The following is an 18,354-nucleotide window of genomic DNA, read 5'->3' as shown; positions in this document are numbered from 1 at the left end:
AACATAGAAATCTACAGCACATTACAGGCCCTTTGGCCCACAATGTTGTGCTGACCATGTAACCTACCTGCCTGGAGTTTCCATAGTACATAGCCCTCTATCTTTCTAAGCTCCAAGTACCTATTTAAGAGGCTCTTAAAAGACCCTATCGTATCTGCTTCCACCACTGCTGCTGGCAGTGCAGATGGTAACATGATATTTGATTGGGTGTTTGACATCTCTGGGTCTGTACTCGCTGGAGTTTAGAAGAATCCTAAACTCATTGAAACCAACGGAATATTGAAAGGCATAGATAGAGTGGATGTGTGGGTTATGTTTTTACTAGTAGGAGAATAGGACCAGAGGATACAACAGTAGAGCGGAAGGATGTCCCTTTAGAACAGAGATGAGGAACACTTTCTTCAGGCAGAGGATAGTGAATCTGTGGAATTTATTGCATAGATAACTGTGGAAGCCAAGTCAATGAGTATATTTAAAACAGAGGTTCATAGGTTCTTCATTAGTAAAGACATCAAAGGTTATGGGGGAGAAAAAGCAGAAGAATGGTAGTAAGAAAAAAGATCAGTTATGTATAAATGGCAAAGCATACTTGATTGGCCTAATCTGGTCCTATGTTTTATGGTCTTGTGGACATCAGAAAACTAATGGTGTGCTGGTGCTATATTAACTGATTTACATTGTGACTGCTGTAGATGGCTGGTAGGAGAATCAAGAGGTAGTTAGCGGGCATGTAGGAGAATCCATTACAAGAAATTAAGAGGGGGAATATGTTTGCCCTAAGAGTTGACCCAACCTCAACAGACTGAATGGCCTCGAGTCGTTAGGAAGTGCAGAACATGAGAAAATAGTAATAGAATTGGGCCAATAAATTTTTCTGGATTCATGAAAAGAAAAGCATGTTGAACATTTATTTTTTTGAGGGAGAATCAATAGACAAGATTGGGTTTTAGAAGGCTTTTGATAGGATGCCATGCAGTAGATTTAATTGGTATGTGTGTGTCAGGCATTATATGCTGATGTTGATTGGCAATCACTTTGCAGACAAAAGGAGTGGCAATAAATGTGAAGCTTTCGGATCTGGACATTAAAACTGGTGGATACAGCAGGAATTGGTAGCTGTTCACAATGAGACTGCACAAAGCCAGGCACTTTGGCCCCACTTATCCATGCTGACCAAGTTGCCTGCTCAGGCAAACCCAATTTAAGTGCGTTTGGCCCACACTTCTCTAAACCTTTCTATCTACACAGCTTGTTCCATATACTCACCATCCTCTGATAAGAGTCCCCTCAGATCCTTGTTAAGTCTTTCCCCTCTCACCTTAAAACTTTGCCGCCTTGATTTAGACTAATCTACCTTGGGAGAAAGACTGATCATTCACTTTGTCAGGATGTTTATATATCTCCCATAAGGTCACCCAACAAATGTGTCCTCGCCAATACATGACGTCTTAACTTTTGTTGTGACCCACAAAGATAACATGCCATTCAGATTCACCACGTTATGTTGCTGCTTTCAGGAAATTATATACTTGGACCCCTTGGTCTTGCTGTTCTACTACACTTCCCATGATTCTCCCATTAATTCCTGGTTTAATTCTATAAATTTACAGAGTAGTTGATATGTAGAACATGCTACCAATGTAGGCAGCGGAACTGGATACACCAGAGGCATTGAGTCAGACCCTTAAACAGGCAAGGCATAACAAAAGATATTGACTTTTTTATGCCTTGTCTGTTTAACCAAATGGCAATAGTGAAGATGGCCGAAACAGTTTGGCCTGGAAGTGGTGGCCTGAGAGTTGCAGGACTTCAGCATTTGAGATTTTGGAGAAATTGTGTATGGTTGGTTTGGAGTGTATTTAGTGTATGGTAAATGAATGTTTGATGTTTGCAAAAACTTGCCACGTTGAAATGCAGTAATAGTAATCAAGCTCAAAATTCAGAAGGTTGGGAATGTAATTATGGTTGGGAATGAAGCTATGGGATACTTAGGAAAATGGGAAAGAAGAATGGCATGGTAGTGTAGTGGTTAGCGTTACGTTATTACAGTGCCTGTGGCCCAGGTGCAATTCACATCATTGCCTGTAAGCAGTTTGTATGTTCTGTTCTGGGTGGGTTCCTACTGGTGCTGTGGATTCTTCCCACATCCCAAAGATGTGTAGGTTAGTTAGACTCGTGGGTGTAATTGGGCCAGAAGGGCCTGTTGCCATACCGTATCTGTAAAATAAAATAAGCCAAATATATGAAATGCAGGTTTGTATTAGAAATGGCAGAACAATAACAAAGATTGTATGTAGTAAATAAAGGTGGCAGAGAATGATGTCATATCAGCAGTTTGAATCCTGTCTAAGTATGAGGATATTGCCAGAGCCTAGGAGTACTGCAATGACTTCAACTATAAACCGGTGTTTTTTAAAGCTAAGCAATACAAACCTGGCAGCTGTGACCCAATCATATAACCACCATTGGTGGTATGGGTGAGGTGGACTTCTACAATTCTGCATATGGAAAAGACAATGGACAAAAATTGTAAAAAGAGGATGTAAAAACAGGATGTACATGTCTGTTCCTCCACTTCTCATGGGCTGTTTGGTCCACTGCATCAAAGGCTTTTTGCACGCTTATTCTTCAATCTGTAATGGGGTAAGTTTTTCAGGCATGTTACTAATTATGTTAAATTTATCTATTTCTACTATTGAAGTATATTTTTTAAAAGGCTTTACTGAAAACACTTTCTATTTCTGTTTCCTGTTTAAAAAGAAGGAAATTCTAACAGGAGCCTTTTATTGTATGTTCTAAACTTCTACAGAGACGCTGAGAGACTATGAGATTCAGTTTCATCACCGTCTAGAGCAAGAACGCTCACAGTGGGCACAGTATAAGGAAGCAGTGGAACGTGAGTTGACTGATCTAAGGAGACGTTTGTCTGAAGGGCAAGGAGAAAACAACCTAGAAAATGAAATGAAAAAAGTGAGTATGATGATTTGTACACAGTGAAGGATCTTGAAACTATCTTGAAAGATTTTATGGTGGTCAGTGATACTGAGCATCAACTATGATGGGAAATTGTGACTGCTATTAGCTCTATTATGAAGTCAATAACCAATGTATGAAAAGTTCTGTCTTTCAAATTGTTTTTACACTTTATTAGGCAGTCATTCCTGCTTTCTTGCATTTTCACCCTAGGCTCAGGAAGATGCTGAGAAGTTGCGATCAGTGGTGATGCCCATGGAGAAGGAAATAGGAGCTCTCAAAGAAAAGCTGGCAACAGCTGAAGAAAAGGTTAAAGAATTAGAAGCCTCAAAGGTGAGCTCTGAAAACAGAATTAGTGAATATTATGATCCACTTAAGAATGGACCTTAGGAGTGTTGATGTACTGAAACACCATGGGGTGCAAGTCTATAGCTCCTTCAAAATGGCAATAGGGGTCAGTAGATGAAGAAGGATTAAAAAGTGCCAGAGGTGACACTTAGCCAGCAGTAGAATATTCATGTTCAGACTTTTAAAATTGTAAATCTCAAATACTGTAGCAACAATTGGCTAGTTAAGTTATTTAAATACATTAGCAATCTTATAGTCGATCAGTGGAGACTCGGCAGAGAGTGGTGCTAGGAAAAGGAAGTAGTAGCCACATCTGCTTCACAGTCAGCTCGTGGTTAGTGCTCAGAAGTGGCAGTTCTGACCCTCTTGCTGCTCCAGAACACTTGGTGGTTAAGTTTTGATGTCACCTTCAACATCAGAATCAGGAATATTGTTACTGATGCTTGTCATGAAATGTTGTTTTGTGGTGGCAGTCCAGGCAGTCCCTGGGTTATAAACGAGTTCTGTTCCTGAGTCCGTCTGTAAGTCGGAACAGGTACATGCAGTATTATTTAGCGTCAGTTAGTCAAACGTTTGTCAGTATATAGTACATATTTTACCTTTATAAGACACTTAAGAAACATATGTATTTCGATAATTAAACCACTGCCTTGCTTTCATCGGGGCAGGGCCTTCCACATTCTCCATTAAAATTGTTCCGATCGTTGACCGACGAAAGCCTAACGCTTTTCCAATGGTCGATGGCATTTCACCTCTTTCCAATCACTTTATTATTTCCACTTTATTTTCAATCATGATCGTTTTCCGTCAACGGAACAGAAACACTGCAGATTCAGCAGCAGTGAGCTCCCCCGGGTCCTAAAGTCCACCTCACTGAGACAAGTTAAATGGGACAAGTGGGCGTGTTGCTGACTAGAAAGGGAGGGGAGGGTCAGGGTGAATCTTGCTTAGAAAAATTTAAGCCAAATACAAAGTTACACACTCAACACTGTCAACGGCAACGACTTAAAATGACAGGCAGCGTCGTGATCCGACTTAAAATGGCGGACGGTGTTCTCCTTCCTCAGTTTGTAAGTTGGACATTCATAACTTGGGAACTGCCTGTACAGTCTGTCTAGAGCCTTATAGACTTCCCTCCAACCCCCGGATAGGACGCCAGTCTATCGCAAGATTAACCCCCCAGCATTTTGCTGATAACTATTTTCAGTTGGGTTGACTGGAGCAATGTGTGGTAAGTGCCTTGCTCAAGGATACAACATGCTGCCTTGACTGGGGTTTGAACTCACGACCTTCAGATTACTAGACCAACGCCTTAACCACTGGGCCACACGCCACACTGCCTGCACAATGAAGCCATAACAAATTACTAAGTTATAATAAAAGGTAAGTAGTGTAAAAGAGGAATTGCAATATGATGCTCATGAATTCATGGACTGTTCAGAAATCTCTTGGCAGAGGGAAAGAAGCTGTTCCTAAAGCATTGAATGTGGTTCATCAGGCTCCTGTACCTCCCCTGATGGTAGTAAAGAGAAGAGGGCATGCCCAACATGCTGAGGATCCTTAATGATGAGGCACTGCCTTTTTAAGTAACATGCTCAATCACTGCTATCCCACCATCAGAGACACTAATGCTACATCCCTCACCACACTTCGGTAAATCTGACCACCTGGCTATGCTGCTCCTTCCTGCATACAGGCAGAGATTGAAGAGCGCAACACTAAAGGTGAGAACTATAAAAAGCTGGTTAAAGAAGCAAGTGGAGCAAAAATAAACAGACAGACGGACATACTTTATTGATCCCGAGGGAAACTGGGCTTCGTTACAGTCGCACAAACCAAGAATAGTGTAGAAATATAGCAATATAAACCCATAAATAATTAAATAATAAGTAAATAATGCCAAGTGGAAATTAGTCCAGGACCAGCCTATTGGCTCAGGGTGTCTGACACTCCAAGGGAGGAGTTGTAAAGTTTGATGGCCACAGGCAGGAATGACTTCCTATGACGCTCAGTGTTACATCTCAGTGGAATGAATCTCTATCTGAATGTACTCCTGTGCCTAACCTGTACATTATGGAGTGGATAGGACTACTTTGAATCAGTGGACTGGGCTACGTTCAAGGATTTGACAGCAGAACTGAATTGATGTGCTTTAGTTATCACCGACTTAATAAAAAATACTATGGAGACAAGTGTGTACCCACAAAACATTCTGCATCTTTCCCAGCCAGAAGATCTGTGGTGGTTAGGAGAGCGATCCAGAGTTGTATGATTTCCAGAATTGAATTGACTTTATTTCTTTCATCCTTGACATACGTGGGGAGTAAAAATCTTTTACATTACATCTCTGTCTGAATGTGCAAATTAAAACAATTTGTAATAAATAGTATGTACAGTAAGATATACAACAGAACAGTCAATATAGCTTAGAAATACAATTGTGTCAGCATGAATTAATCAGTCTGATGGCCTGGTAGAAGAAGCTGTCCCGGAGCCTGTTGGTCCTGGCTTTAATGCTGTGGTACTGTTTCCCGGATGTAACATCTGGAACAGTTTGTGGTTGGGGTGACTTGGGTCCCCAGTGATCCTTCAGACCCTTTTTACCTACCTGTCTTTGTAAATGTTCTGAATAGTGGGAAGTGGGAAGTTCATAATCACCATCACAGAAGACCATTATTGGCACAAAGAGACAGTTCTGGACCAATTTGGAATCAAAGACAGGAGCTCGATAGTTGTGTCAGGACTTATACACACTATCACTTCCTACAAGACATAAAAGGGGAAGCAAAAGTGATAATGAGGCATCTCTCCTGAATGAGATCATTGCCTTTTACGTATATTATGATAGGGAAAATAATGACATTCCAACATGAGCCCCACAGCTTCTGACAACCCTGTGATCTCAATGCTCAGGCTGGCATCAGAATATCCTTCAAGTGGATGAACCCATGAAAAGTGCTTGACCCGGACTGCGGAGCTGGCCAAGTGCTGAAGATCTGTGCAGACCAGTTGGCTGGTGTATTCAGTGACATCTTCAACTGCTTATCTCTGCAGCCTAAGGCTCCAACCTGCTTCAAAGGGCATCTATAGAACCAGTACTTCAATGACTGCCATGCGCTAGCACTTGCATCCTTTCTGTAATGAAGTCCTCCTTGGTTATGGTGCGAATCAGCTCCAGCCTTACAAGTGACCTGGATCCTTTTCAATTTGTGTAATTTATTGGCTAAATCCTAGGTGTTGATGAGACAGCATACAGGAATAAGATAGCATTCCTGGTTGAGTGGTGCTAAAATAACAACTTCATGCTCAATGTCAACAAAGTAAATAAGTTATCGTTGACTTCTGAAGGTCACGTGCTATTTCTAATTGATGGGTCAAGGCTGAAGAGAGTCATCCCTGCATCTACTCTGTCCAACTAGAATGAGAACTTTGTGCTTTGGAAAGGATCTAATGCTTTCCCAGCATATATGATGGATACTCTCTTCTTGTGTTCCCAGTCGGGTCTAGTCCGGTGGTGTGTGCAATCAGGCTTCCGCTGTCCATCTTGTTTACAGTCAAATTCCACGTACATTGTACATGTCAGTGAGATTTTTGTTTGTATCAGTGAGTTACCCACATGCTGCATTCTCATGATCTTACCTTTGTTGGGTTGGGAAGACTGCCTCTGCTAGTCCACAATAAGGCTCTGAGCAGCCACTTGGTGGAGGTGCAAGGTTTATTAGTATTTCTAAATTTTAGAAACTATATAAAGTGAAATGATTATTCTTGGTATGTCAAAAGCATGATCAAGAGCACTAAAATAATGTTTCAAACTAATTTATTACTTTCCATCCTGTTTCACAGCCCTAAAATACCCATTCAAATGAATGGGCTTCCTCTGTCTGTACTCCATGGTGTAGAATTGTTGAATCTTGGCAAGTTTCTGCTCAGTCCGTAGGTAGAGCACAGCAAAGAAATAGGTGATAAAATTAGGCCTGTGGAAATCCTTAAACTGCAATTGTGCTATGAAATGCAGCTTCCAGCAAAGCCCAGCAGCAAACAGTGGTATTCCACTAATTACCTGAAAAAAGGCTTAATAATAAAATTACAATATAATTTCTTCCGTATGTAGATAACGGCATGCAAGTTGGACTTTTATAAGAGGACAGGTTGATCTGATTTATTTTTCTATCTGAATTTTCTGAGAGATGTTAAACTAAATGGATATTTTTCCCTGTATGAAGTCAGTTAAGATAATTAATGTGTTCAGCAGGTTAAAGAGCTGAATCATTACCTCGAGACAGAGAAGTCCTGCAGGACAGATTTGGAAATGTATGTCGCCGTTCTCAACACTCAGAGAAGTGTGCTGCAGGAAGATGCAGAGAAATTACGTAAAGAACTGCATGAAGGTAACAGGAAGAATAGAACTACTATATTTGCAAACTATAAACTGTGAAATAAAATGTAAAGCGGTTACAAAGCATCAATACTGTTTAAGGTAAAGAATGATTAATGGAAATTTGACAGATAGTTCCAATTTACTAAATGCCCGAATGATTGCTACAGCTCTTGTTTAATGGTGTTTGGATGTCTCAACAATTAATTTTCCATTTACCCCCTGCACCACTGTTTATAAGCCTTTTGCCAGCCCTTGACCTATTCTCAAGGCTTTGTCCACATTCTCTTTCCTGGCAGTGAGATAAAGTGCCCTCGTGGCTTGTTGCTTTCCTCTGTTGTGAGGGCAAATGTAGGGGAACGGGGCTTGAAGCAAGCCAAAATCAGCTAAATTCAACCTTCCCAAGTCTCTGCCATCTATCTTCCTGGGCTGTCCCTTCTTTGATCTGCACATTTTTTTTCATGTCTTTGAATTTAGATTCCTTGTCTAAATGTTTTAACAAGCCCTCCCTTTTAATGCCATCTAAATGGCATGTTAGGGTTAAGAATAAAAGTTTTCAATGGTGACTGATAACTAGGTTGAATCCTAGAGTAACTGGTATTTGTATTCTTCAGTATAGTGAGGAACACAGGAGCATTATCTAGGAAAATAGAGAGCAAATGGCAGAGTCCTTAGCAGTGTTAATGTAAAAAAGCAACCTTGGACTTTATGGCCATAACTTGCTGAAAGTGGTTATGTCAGTGGAAGGGTAGTGAAGAATACTATGCTTGTCTTTGTTGGTTGGGCATCTTATGTAGTTATGCATTTGGAGTGCTCAGTACAATTCTGGTTGGCTCAATACCAGAAGGCTATGATAGCAGTAGAGTGCAGAAGAAATCCATATGGTGTTTCCTGGAATGGAGTACTGTAGTTATAAGAAGAGATGGATAGACTCTGCTTATTCTTACTGGAATATAGGCAGCTGAAGGGTGACCTTATGGACGGTTATAAATTGAGGGGGATAGCTAAGAGAGTGAAGGTGGTAGAGGCAGATCCGGTTACACTTCTGAAAGGTATTTGGACATGTACTTGGATAGGAAAAGTATTGAATGATAAAGGTCTAATGTGGGCAAATGAAAGTAGCATAGATTGGCATTACAGTTGGCATGGATGGGGGTGTGGGTTAATGGGCCTCTAATATATTATACATACCATTGTTTTAGTGCAGATGACCAAAAGCTTGGGCAAAGGTGCAGGTTTAAAAACTCCTCAGTTGTGTAAGTGGGGTTTTTGGGAGAGAATTCCAAAGTTGATATGCTTGGCAGCTAAAGTCACAACCCAGTGGAGCAGTTAAAGTTGAAACGTTCAGAATAATTGTAGACTGGGTAAAGAGGAAATGTATGTTAGGATATTAGTATTAACAGATGTCTATCTATTGTCGTTCTTCTCAATCTGTCCTTCCTCTTCTTATTGCCTATTAACTGCTGGCCATTGGCAGCAACTTCTATAACTGCAATCAAAATATTAAATGAGAATTCTGTAGATGCTAGAAGTCCAGAGCAACACACACAAAATGCTGGAGGAACTCAGCATATCAAACAGCATCTATGGAAATGAATAAACAAATGCTGTTTTGGGCCAAGACCCTTCAGGACTGGAAAGGAAGAGGCAAGGCGCCAGAATAAAAAGGTGGGGGCAGAGGAAGGAGGACTAGCTGGAAGGTGTTGGGTGAAGCTAGGTGCGTGGAAAGGTTAAAGGGCTGGAGAAGAACGAATCTAATAGGAGAGGAGAGTGGGTCATGGGAGAAAGGTGGGGGACTGGGGAAGGTGATAGGCAGATGGGAAGAGGTAAAAGGCCAGACTGGGAAATTAAAGGGAGAAGGGGGTTGGAACATTTTTTTTTTACCAGAAGGAGAAATCGATATTCATTCCAACAGGTTAGATGCTACCTAGACAATGAGGTGTTGTTGCTCCACCCTGAGAGTAGCCTCATCATGGCAGAAAAGGCCATGGATCGAGATGTTGGAACAGAAACAAGAATGGGGATAGAAGTTAAAATGGTTGGCCACTGGGAAGTGTCATTTTTGGTGGATGGAACAGAAGTGGTTGACAAACCAGTCCCTCCATCTACATCAGGTCTCACCAACGTAGAGGAGGCTGCATCAAGAGCATCTGATACAATAAGTGACTCCAACATATTCACAAATGAAGTGTTGCCTGATGTGGAAGGACTGTTTGGGGTCCTGAATGGAGGTGAGGGAGGAGATAAATGGACAAGTGCAGCATATTTGTAGGGATATATGTGGGGAGGGACGAATGAACAAGAGATTCACAGAGGGAGCGATCCCTTTGGAAAGTTGGGGAGAGGTGAAGATGTATTTGGTGGTAGGATCTTTTTGAAGATAGCATAAGTTTTGGAGAATGTGTTAGATGCAGAGATTTATGGGGTGGTAGCTGAAGACAAAATGAATTCTATCCCTGTTAAGGCAGTGGAAAGATGGGGTGAATGCAGGTAACTGGGAAATGGAGATTCATGTGAGGGCAGCATCATTTTAGAAGGAGGGAAACCCTGTTCTTTGAAGGAAGGAGGCATCTCTGATGTCTTGTAAAGGAAAGCCTTGTCCTGGAAACAGATGCAGTGGAGACGAAGGAACTGAGTGAAAGGAGTAACTACCATCTCCTGTAAATTTAAAAATAAATAGAGGTTTAGTCAAGATAATTATGGAAATCAGTAGGTTTATAAAAGATGTTGATAGACATTTTGTCTGCAGAGATGGAGAAAGGGGAAGGAGGTTGCAGAAATGGACTCTGAATTTAAGGGCAGAGTGGAAATTGGAGGCAAATTTGATGACAAGTTCAGCCTGGGTGCATAAAACAGCAATAAATGCTGGAATTCCTCAGGTCATCTGTAAATCTCTTGAATTACAGATGTGAACTGAAGATATTCTATATTTGCTTCACACCATCCTTTCTTAATTCTAAATTGCTTTACTGCTTTGCTGATCAACTATTTTCGACATAGAATTTTTCTCAGATACTGGGAAGATCCAAAATGTTTCACCTCCCTGCTACAATCTCATTTATCAATTTCCATCTCTTAAAATATATATTTGACCTCATCGGAGTTTCCATTCTGCATTCTAGCATCACTGAAACTGCATAGTTCAGTTTCCTCAACTACACCCTTCTTTGTCTATCCTTGACTAAACTTTTGCTGAAATCCTAATCTTAAATTTAATTACTCCAATCCTGTCCTGACCATCCTTGCATCTCTTATTCTCAAATTTTCCAAATCTTGCTGGCAGTATCTTCACTCTTGCAATTTCTTTCATAATTCTTGTTTAATAATTGCAGAATTGCAGCACTCTACCATAGAGATCATGCTTTCTGTGTACACTCTGGAATTTCTCCTTAAGTCATTCTTTACCCCTGCCACCACACATGCATGCACACACAGACACTTCCCCTTGCCATTAAGATGCTTCTTTAAAATCATCTCTGACCAGGTCTTTGGTTTAACTCATAACTCTGTGGCTCAGTGTCAAACTTGTTGAGGCTTCTGTGAGAAGCAGTGAATGTGCTACTACTTCGTGGCAGGTACTAAATAACTAGCAGATTGAGTTGAATTTATGACAGTTTACTTGATTCTGAAATCTGCGGGGAACCTGCAATTTGTTTGGTGAGGTTGATGTGTTGAAATGTTTCCACCAGTATGTCATCTTTTGGAACAAGAGAGACAGCAACACAACCAGCTGAAGCACACATGGCAACGAGCCAATGACCAGTTCCTGGAGTCCCAGAGGCTACTGATGAGGGATATGCAGCGCATGGAGAACATTCTCACTTCTGAGCAGCTTCGACAAGTGGAAGAATTAAAAAAGAAGGAGCAAGTATGAGAGTCTTTAAAATCTATTATTTTATTTGTACTTCAGTGACAGAAGGAACGAGGCAGGCAAAGTTCTGCAGGTGGGCTGCAAAATTGCTCACTTGCAGATCTGCTTTTGCAATTTGGTAAACTAATGCAGAATCATTGAAAATTCATTAATTCTATTACATTCTCTTAATAAGTTGAAAAGCAAATACAGATTTGTTCCATAGTTGACTTTGAGAGCACCCTTTAAGTCATTTGCATCTGATAAAGGTAGGACACTGGATTTTTGAAGTGAAGTTATATTTGTGCATACAGGATTGTCTCCGACCTTTAAGCAATGTTCTAACACAGTCTAAAATGAATCGGACTTTTATTACGTGGAATTGGGGCATTCAGCTTAATTTGTCCACTATGACCAGTGGACACCATTTTGTATTAACCCTATCCCTCAGCACTTGATCAATATCCCTCCATCCTCAAGTGATTCAAGTGTTCATCTAGAATCACTTAGTTATAGAGAGATATTTACCAAATACCCTGAAATGCACTGCCTGAAAGAGTGGTTAATGTCAGCAACACAGCTTCAGGAGGTGTTTAGAATCTAGATTCTCAGGCAGTGCATTTCAGGTACTCCCCATTCTCTGGCTGAAGAAAGTTTCCCTAAAATGCCCTCTGAATCTCTTTGCCAATTGCCTCAATGTCTTATAGTTTCAGCTACCTTTAATGTGGGGAAAAATGTTTCTGATCTCTATCACATGATTTTATACACCTGTATCAAATATTCCTCTTGAACCTCTGCTCTAAGAACAGAGGCAACTTCTTCAGCCTGTCCTTGAAACTCTTCAATCCTAGCAATAAAGAACATAAGAAATAGGAGCAGGAATAGGCCAGCTGGCCCGTCGAACCTGCTCTGCCATTCAATAGAATCATGGCTGATATAGCCATGGACTCATCTCCACCTACCTGCCTTTTCCCCATAACCCTTAATTCCCCAACTATGCAAAAATCTATATAACCTTGTCTTAAATATATTTACTGAGGTAGCCTCTACTGCTTCATTGGGCACAGAATTCTAAAGATTCACCACTCTGGGAAAAGTAGTTCCTCCTTCTCTCCCTCTTAAATCTACTCCCCTGAATCTTGAGGCTACGTCCACTAGTTCTTGTGTCACCTACCAGTGGAAACAACTTTCTTGCATCTCTCTTACCTATCCCTTTCATAATTTTATGTTTCTATAAGATCTTCTCTCATTCTTCTGAATTCCAGCGAATACAGTCCCAGGCGACTCAATCTCTTATAGTCTAACCCTCTCATCTCTGGAATCAACCTGGTAAACCTCTGTGCAGCCTCACCAGTACCCTGTACAGTTGCAACATAACCTCCCTGCTCTTATATCTGTTCTTTCATTTTTCCTTTCAAGGTGGATGACCTCACATTTATCAACATTGTATTCCATCTGCCAGACCGTTGCCCACTCACTTAACCTATCTATATCTCTCTGCAGACTCTCAGTATCTTCTGCACAATTAGCTTTTCCTCTCAATTTCGTATCGTCAGCAAATTTAGATACACTACACTCGGCCCCCTCTTCCAGATTGTTTGTGTATATCGTGAACAGTTGTGGGTCCAGTGCCTAATATCAATTCCCCCTTCTTGTCCTCCAAGGGACCTACATTAACTTTAGCTACCCTTTTCTGCTTTATGTATAAAAACTTTTACTATCCATTTTTATAATTTGTGCTAGATTTTTTCATAATCTAGATTCCCTGTATTGCTCGCTTAGTGCTACGTTGTTGCTTTTTAAATTTTCTCAATCTTCCAGTTTCCCACTACATTTGGTGACTTTGCATGCACAAGCTTTTAGTTTGATGCCTCCTTTTATTTCCTTAGTTACTCAAGGCTGGCTCTCCCCACCTTGGCATTCCTTGCTTTTGACTGGAATATACTTTAGCTGAGCACTGAAAAATCTCTTTGAAAGTCTTCCACTGTTCCTCAGCCGTCCCACCATATAGCCTGTGTTCCCAGTCTACACTAGCCAAATCCTCCCTCATCCCATTGTATTCTCCATTGTTTAGCAGTAATACACAATTTTAGATTGAACTATTCCACCCTCCATTGTATAATAAATTCAATCATAATGTGATCACTTTTTTCAAGAGGATCCTTAATTGCAAGATCACTAATTTTACCCATCTCATTGCACAGGACCAGATCTAAGAAGGCACATTTCCTTGTAGGTTCAGTAATATGCTGTTCAAGAAAGACATCACAGATGCATTCTTGAGGAGGATTTCATAAATCTGATTCATGGAATCATGCAAGTTAATGTCCCCCATGGTAACTGCTGTTCCATTCTTGCAGTCTCAGTTATTTCTCTGTTTATGCCTGTGCCACTGTCATGTTATTATTTGGTGGCCATTAGACAACTCCCACCAGTGATTTTTTCCCCCTTTATTATTCCTAATTTCTACCCAGATGGGTTCAACTTTCTGCTCCTTAGACCTTGTATCATCTCTCACAATCGCCCTGATCTCATCTTTAAGAATGCTACCCCACCTCCCTTAACTTCCTGCCTGTCTTTCCATATTACCTGAGATCCTTGGATATTTAATTCCCAATCCTCTCCACCCTGCAACCATGTGTCTGCAATGGTCACTAAATCATACCTCTTTATACTGATTTGAGCCACAAGTTCACTGACCTTGTTTTGATTACTGCAGGCATTCAAATAAAGTGCCCTTAACTCGTTGTGCTTTTAAAATCTTGTAATAGTTTACTCTTTTGCACTTGACTTTTCTTCACTCCACTGTTATTTTTCTCTTTTTTTATCTTTTGTTTTTCCTTCATCTTTATCCACACTTTTCTTTTTCACTTTATCCATACTTCTCCAATCTGTTGAACCCACCCCCCTGCAATTTAGTTTAAAGCCCTATCCCCAATTCACTAGGATCCAAGTCCCATCATGGTTCAGGTGGAACCTGTCCCAGTGATACAGCTCCTTCCTTCCCCAATACTGTTGCCAATTTCCCATGAATTCAAACCCACTTCTACACCAATCCTTGAGCCATGCATTTATTTCTTTAATCTTCTTGACCCTATGCCAATTTGCATGTCGCTCAAGTAGTAATCCAGAGATGACCACCTTTTTGGTTCTGCTCTTTAATTTAGTCCCTAGCTGCTTAAATTCCCTCAGCAGAACCTCTCTCCTCATTCTACCTATGTTGTTGCTACCCACATGGACCACGAGAACTGGATCTTTCCCCTCCCACTGCAAATTCCTCTGTAGGTCAGATGAGATGTCCTGAACCCGGGCACCAGGCAGGCAACATAGCCCTCTAAATACTCTTATTGTTGCAACAGAGAACTCCGTCTATTTCCTGACTATACTATCCCCAATCATCACTACTTTTCTCTTCTTTCCCCCTTCTTGAATGACTCCCTGAACTTTGATACCACAGTTAGATTGCTCATCCTTCCTACAGCCCTCACTCTCATCCACACAGGAGCAAGAATCTCAGACCTCTTAGACAACCTTGAGAGCTGAGTCTCCTCCAGCATTGTCTCTTGGATCCCACTACCCACCTCATTGTAGCCACACCCTGTTGACCCTGACCACAGACCAAATTTGAGGCAGCTAATCTAATGGGTGTGACTGCCTTCTGAAACAGGGAATCCAGGTAACTCTCCCCCTCCCTGATGTGTCACAGTGTTTGAAGCTCAGATTCCAGGTCATCAACTCTGAACCTGAATTCTTTGAGCAGCCAACACTTACTGCAGATGTGGTCACCAGGAACCACAATGGAGTCCATCATTTCCCACATCATGCAGCTACAGCACATTGCCTGATCCTGCATCATCCTGTTATTTAATTAGCTGTAATTTAGTGACTTTTTATTCAACCACTACAAAAGCCTTATTTGCTATTTACCTGTGCCTTCTTGCCAAAGCCTCAAGTTTCCACTCTTAAACTGGTTCCCTCACACAATGGCCGCTCTGCTTTGACCCTGCTCTGCTTTTATTTGCTCCTGCTAATGAATTACAAATTGAGTCATACGCCGCTAATGCACCTGGCCCTGCGAAATGCTCCTTCTTTTAAACTCTTTTCCCTGATGTTTGAGAAGCTCTCTCTCTTGGAATCGATTAGTCTGCTGCTAATGCCCTGGTGAATCTCCCCTGCACCCTTTTCACTTTCCTCCTATACCTTGACCAGAATTGCACACAGTACTCTCACTGAGATTTGACCAAGTTTATAAAATTGTAGAGTAGGGACACCTGTATTCAGTGCTCAACTAATGAAGGCCAGTGTCCTGTACGTCTTCCTAACCATGTTACCTACCTGAGTTGACAAATTCAAGGATCTGTGGACTTGGTACTCCTCGGTCCCGTTGTATGTGTCTTACCTCACTGGTGCTCGCAAAGTGCATTTGTGTATTAAAGTCTAGCTGTCACTATCTTCCACACTATCAACAGCTATACCAACTTCTGTTTGGAAACAAGGGTCCTAGCATTGATCATGGGCATCAAATCACAAAAGCAACCTCTTATCATTATTCCTGTTTCCCTCTCTCGCCTTTTCCCCTTGCCTGCCCATCACCTCCATTTGGTGTTCCGCCCTCTACCCTTTCTTCCATGGTCTTCTGACCTCTATCAGACTCCTCCTTCTCCAGCCCTTTTTCTCTTTCATCAATCAACTTTACAGTTCTTTACCTCACCCTCTCCCGGTTTCACCTGCTACCTTGTTCTTTCTCCTCTCCCCCTCCACCTTATTCAGACTTCTTTCTTTCCTTTCCAATCCTGATGAAGGGTTTTGGCCCAAAACATCAGCTGTTCACTCTTTTCCATAGATCCTTTCAGGCTTGCTGAGTTTCTCCAACATTTTGTGTGTGCTGCTCCACCATCGCCCTCTGTCTCCTGTTACAAAGCTAGTTTTGAATCCATTTCTGAATGAGGTTGGAGGCTACTGCATAGGATCAAAATAAACTGCAGGGAGTTGTAAATTTAGTCAGCTCCATCATGGGTACTAGCCTCCATAGTATCCAGGACATCTTCAAACAGACTTGCCTCAAAAAGGCAGCATCCATTATTAAGATCTCCTGTCACTCAGGACATGACTGGTGCTCATTGATACCATCAGGATGGAGGTATGGGAGCCTGAAAGCACAAACTTCAATGATTCAGGAGCAGCAGCTTCTCCTCTGCTATCAGATTTCTGAATGGACATTGAACCCATGAACACCAGCTCGCTATGTTTTTATCTCTATTTTTGCATTACTTACATACGTTTGGATGCTGTTCATAGACTTCAGTTCAGCATTCAACACAATCATCCCTCAGAAACTGATTGGAAAGCTGAGCCTACTGGGCCTGAACACCTCCCTTTGCAATTGGATCCTAGACTTCCTGACTGGGAGACCTCAGTCAGTCCGGATCGGGAGCAGCACCTCCAACACCATCACACTGAGCACAGGGGGACCCCCCCAGGGCAGTGTGCTCAGTCCACTGCTGTTCACTCTGCTGGCCCATGACTGTGCTGCAACACACAGCTAGAACCACATCATCAAGTTTGCCAATGACACGACTGTGGTGGGTCTCATCAGCAAGAACGACGAGTCAGCTTACAGAGAGGAGGTGCAGTGGCTAACGGACTGGTGCGGAGCCAACAACCTGTCTCTTAATGTGAACAAAACAAAAGAGATGGTTGTTGACTTCAGGAAGGCATGGAGTGACCACTCCCAACTGAACATCGATGGTTCCTCGGTAGAGATCGTTAAGATTTCTTGGTGTTCACTTGGCGGAGAATCTCACCTGGTCCCTTGACACCAGCTCCATAGCAAAGAAAGCCCAGCAGCGTTTCTACTTTCTGTGAAGGCTGAGGAAAGTCCATCTCCCACCCCCATCCTCATCATATTCTACAGGGGTTGTATTGAGAGCATCCCGAGCAGCTGCATCACTGCCTAGTTTGGAAGTTGCACCATCTCGGATCACAAGACCCTGCAGCGGATAGTGAGGTCTGCTGAGAAGATCATCGGGGTCTCTCTTCCGGCCATCACAGACATTTACACTACACGCTGCATCAGCAAAGCAAACAGCATTATGAAGGACCCCACGCACCCCTCATACAAACTCTTCTCCCTCCTGCCATCTGGGAAAAGGCACTGAAGCATTCGGGCTTTCACGACCAGACAACGTAACAGTTTCTTCCCCCAAGCTATCAGAATCCTTAATGCCCAGAGCCTAGACTGACACCTTATTGCCCTATTGTTCTGTTTATTATTTATTGTAATGCCTGCACTGTTTTGTGCACTTTATGCAGTCCTGGGTAGGTCTGTAGTCTAGAGTAGTTTTTGTGTTGTCTTACGTAGTTCAGTCTAGTTTTTGTACTGTTTCATGTAACACCATGATCCTGAAAAACAGTCTTATTTTTACTATGTACTTACATAGCAGTTATGGTCGAAATGACAATAAAAGTGACTTGACTTGACTTGAAATTCACTTATTATCAAAGTAAACAACTCCTGAAATTCTTCAGTTCTCTGGGTAACCATGAAGCCAAGAAAGAAAAGAAAGGCAGCGTGATCATCAACCCCCAGATCCTACCTCCCCACAAAAAAAACGAAAATGGAGCAGGCTCCTTAACCCCCAAATCCCCAACTCGTTAAGTTAGTTTAACTTGTGTGTATATATGCTTTCTGTAATTCACATTTTTTCATCTATTTTTTGTACTGTGCTGCTACAAAGGCAACAAATTTCACGACATATTAAACCTGATTCTGAGTGAGGGCTGAAGATGAGGCAGTTGGAATAGAAGC

The 18,354-nt window shown here is 41.7% G+C and overlaps 1 protein-coding gene across 3 annotated transcripts in view; it reads left to right on the top strand.

The window, feature by feature from the left end:
• Nucleotides 1-18,354, top strand: part of rabep1 (rabaptin, RAB GTPase binding effector protein 1) — a 139,841-nt gene that overhangs the window by 27,005 nt on the left and 94,482 nt on the right. For 2 of the 3 annotated variants that reach the window (XM_059972917.1, XM_059972915.1), the window contains exons 4-7: nt 2,810-2,970; nt 3,187-3,306; nt 7,571-7,709; nt 11,386-11,564. In XM_059972917.1, the coding sequence (XP_059828900.1) occupies nt 2,810-2,970; nt 3,187-3,306; nt 7,571-7,709; nt 11,386-11,564 (599 nt within the window). The remainder of the gene's footprint in view (nt 1-2,809; nt 2,971-3,186; nt 3,307-7,570; nt 7,710-11,385; nt 11,565-18,354) is intronic. The other variant, XM_059972916.1, reaches the window with a different exon arrangement.

The sequence above is a fragment of the Hypanus sabinus genome, chromosome 6 (genome assembly GCF_030144855.1).
Source record: "Hypanus sabinus isolate sHypSab1 chromosome 6, sHypSab1.hap1, whole genome shotgun sequence".
Taxonomy (NCBI): domain Eukaryota; kingdom Metazoa; phylum Chordata; class Chondrichthyes; order Myliobatiformes; family Dasyatidae; genus Hypanus; species Hypanus sabinus.
This window is presented reverse-complemented; position numbering and strand designations above follow the sequence as displayed.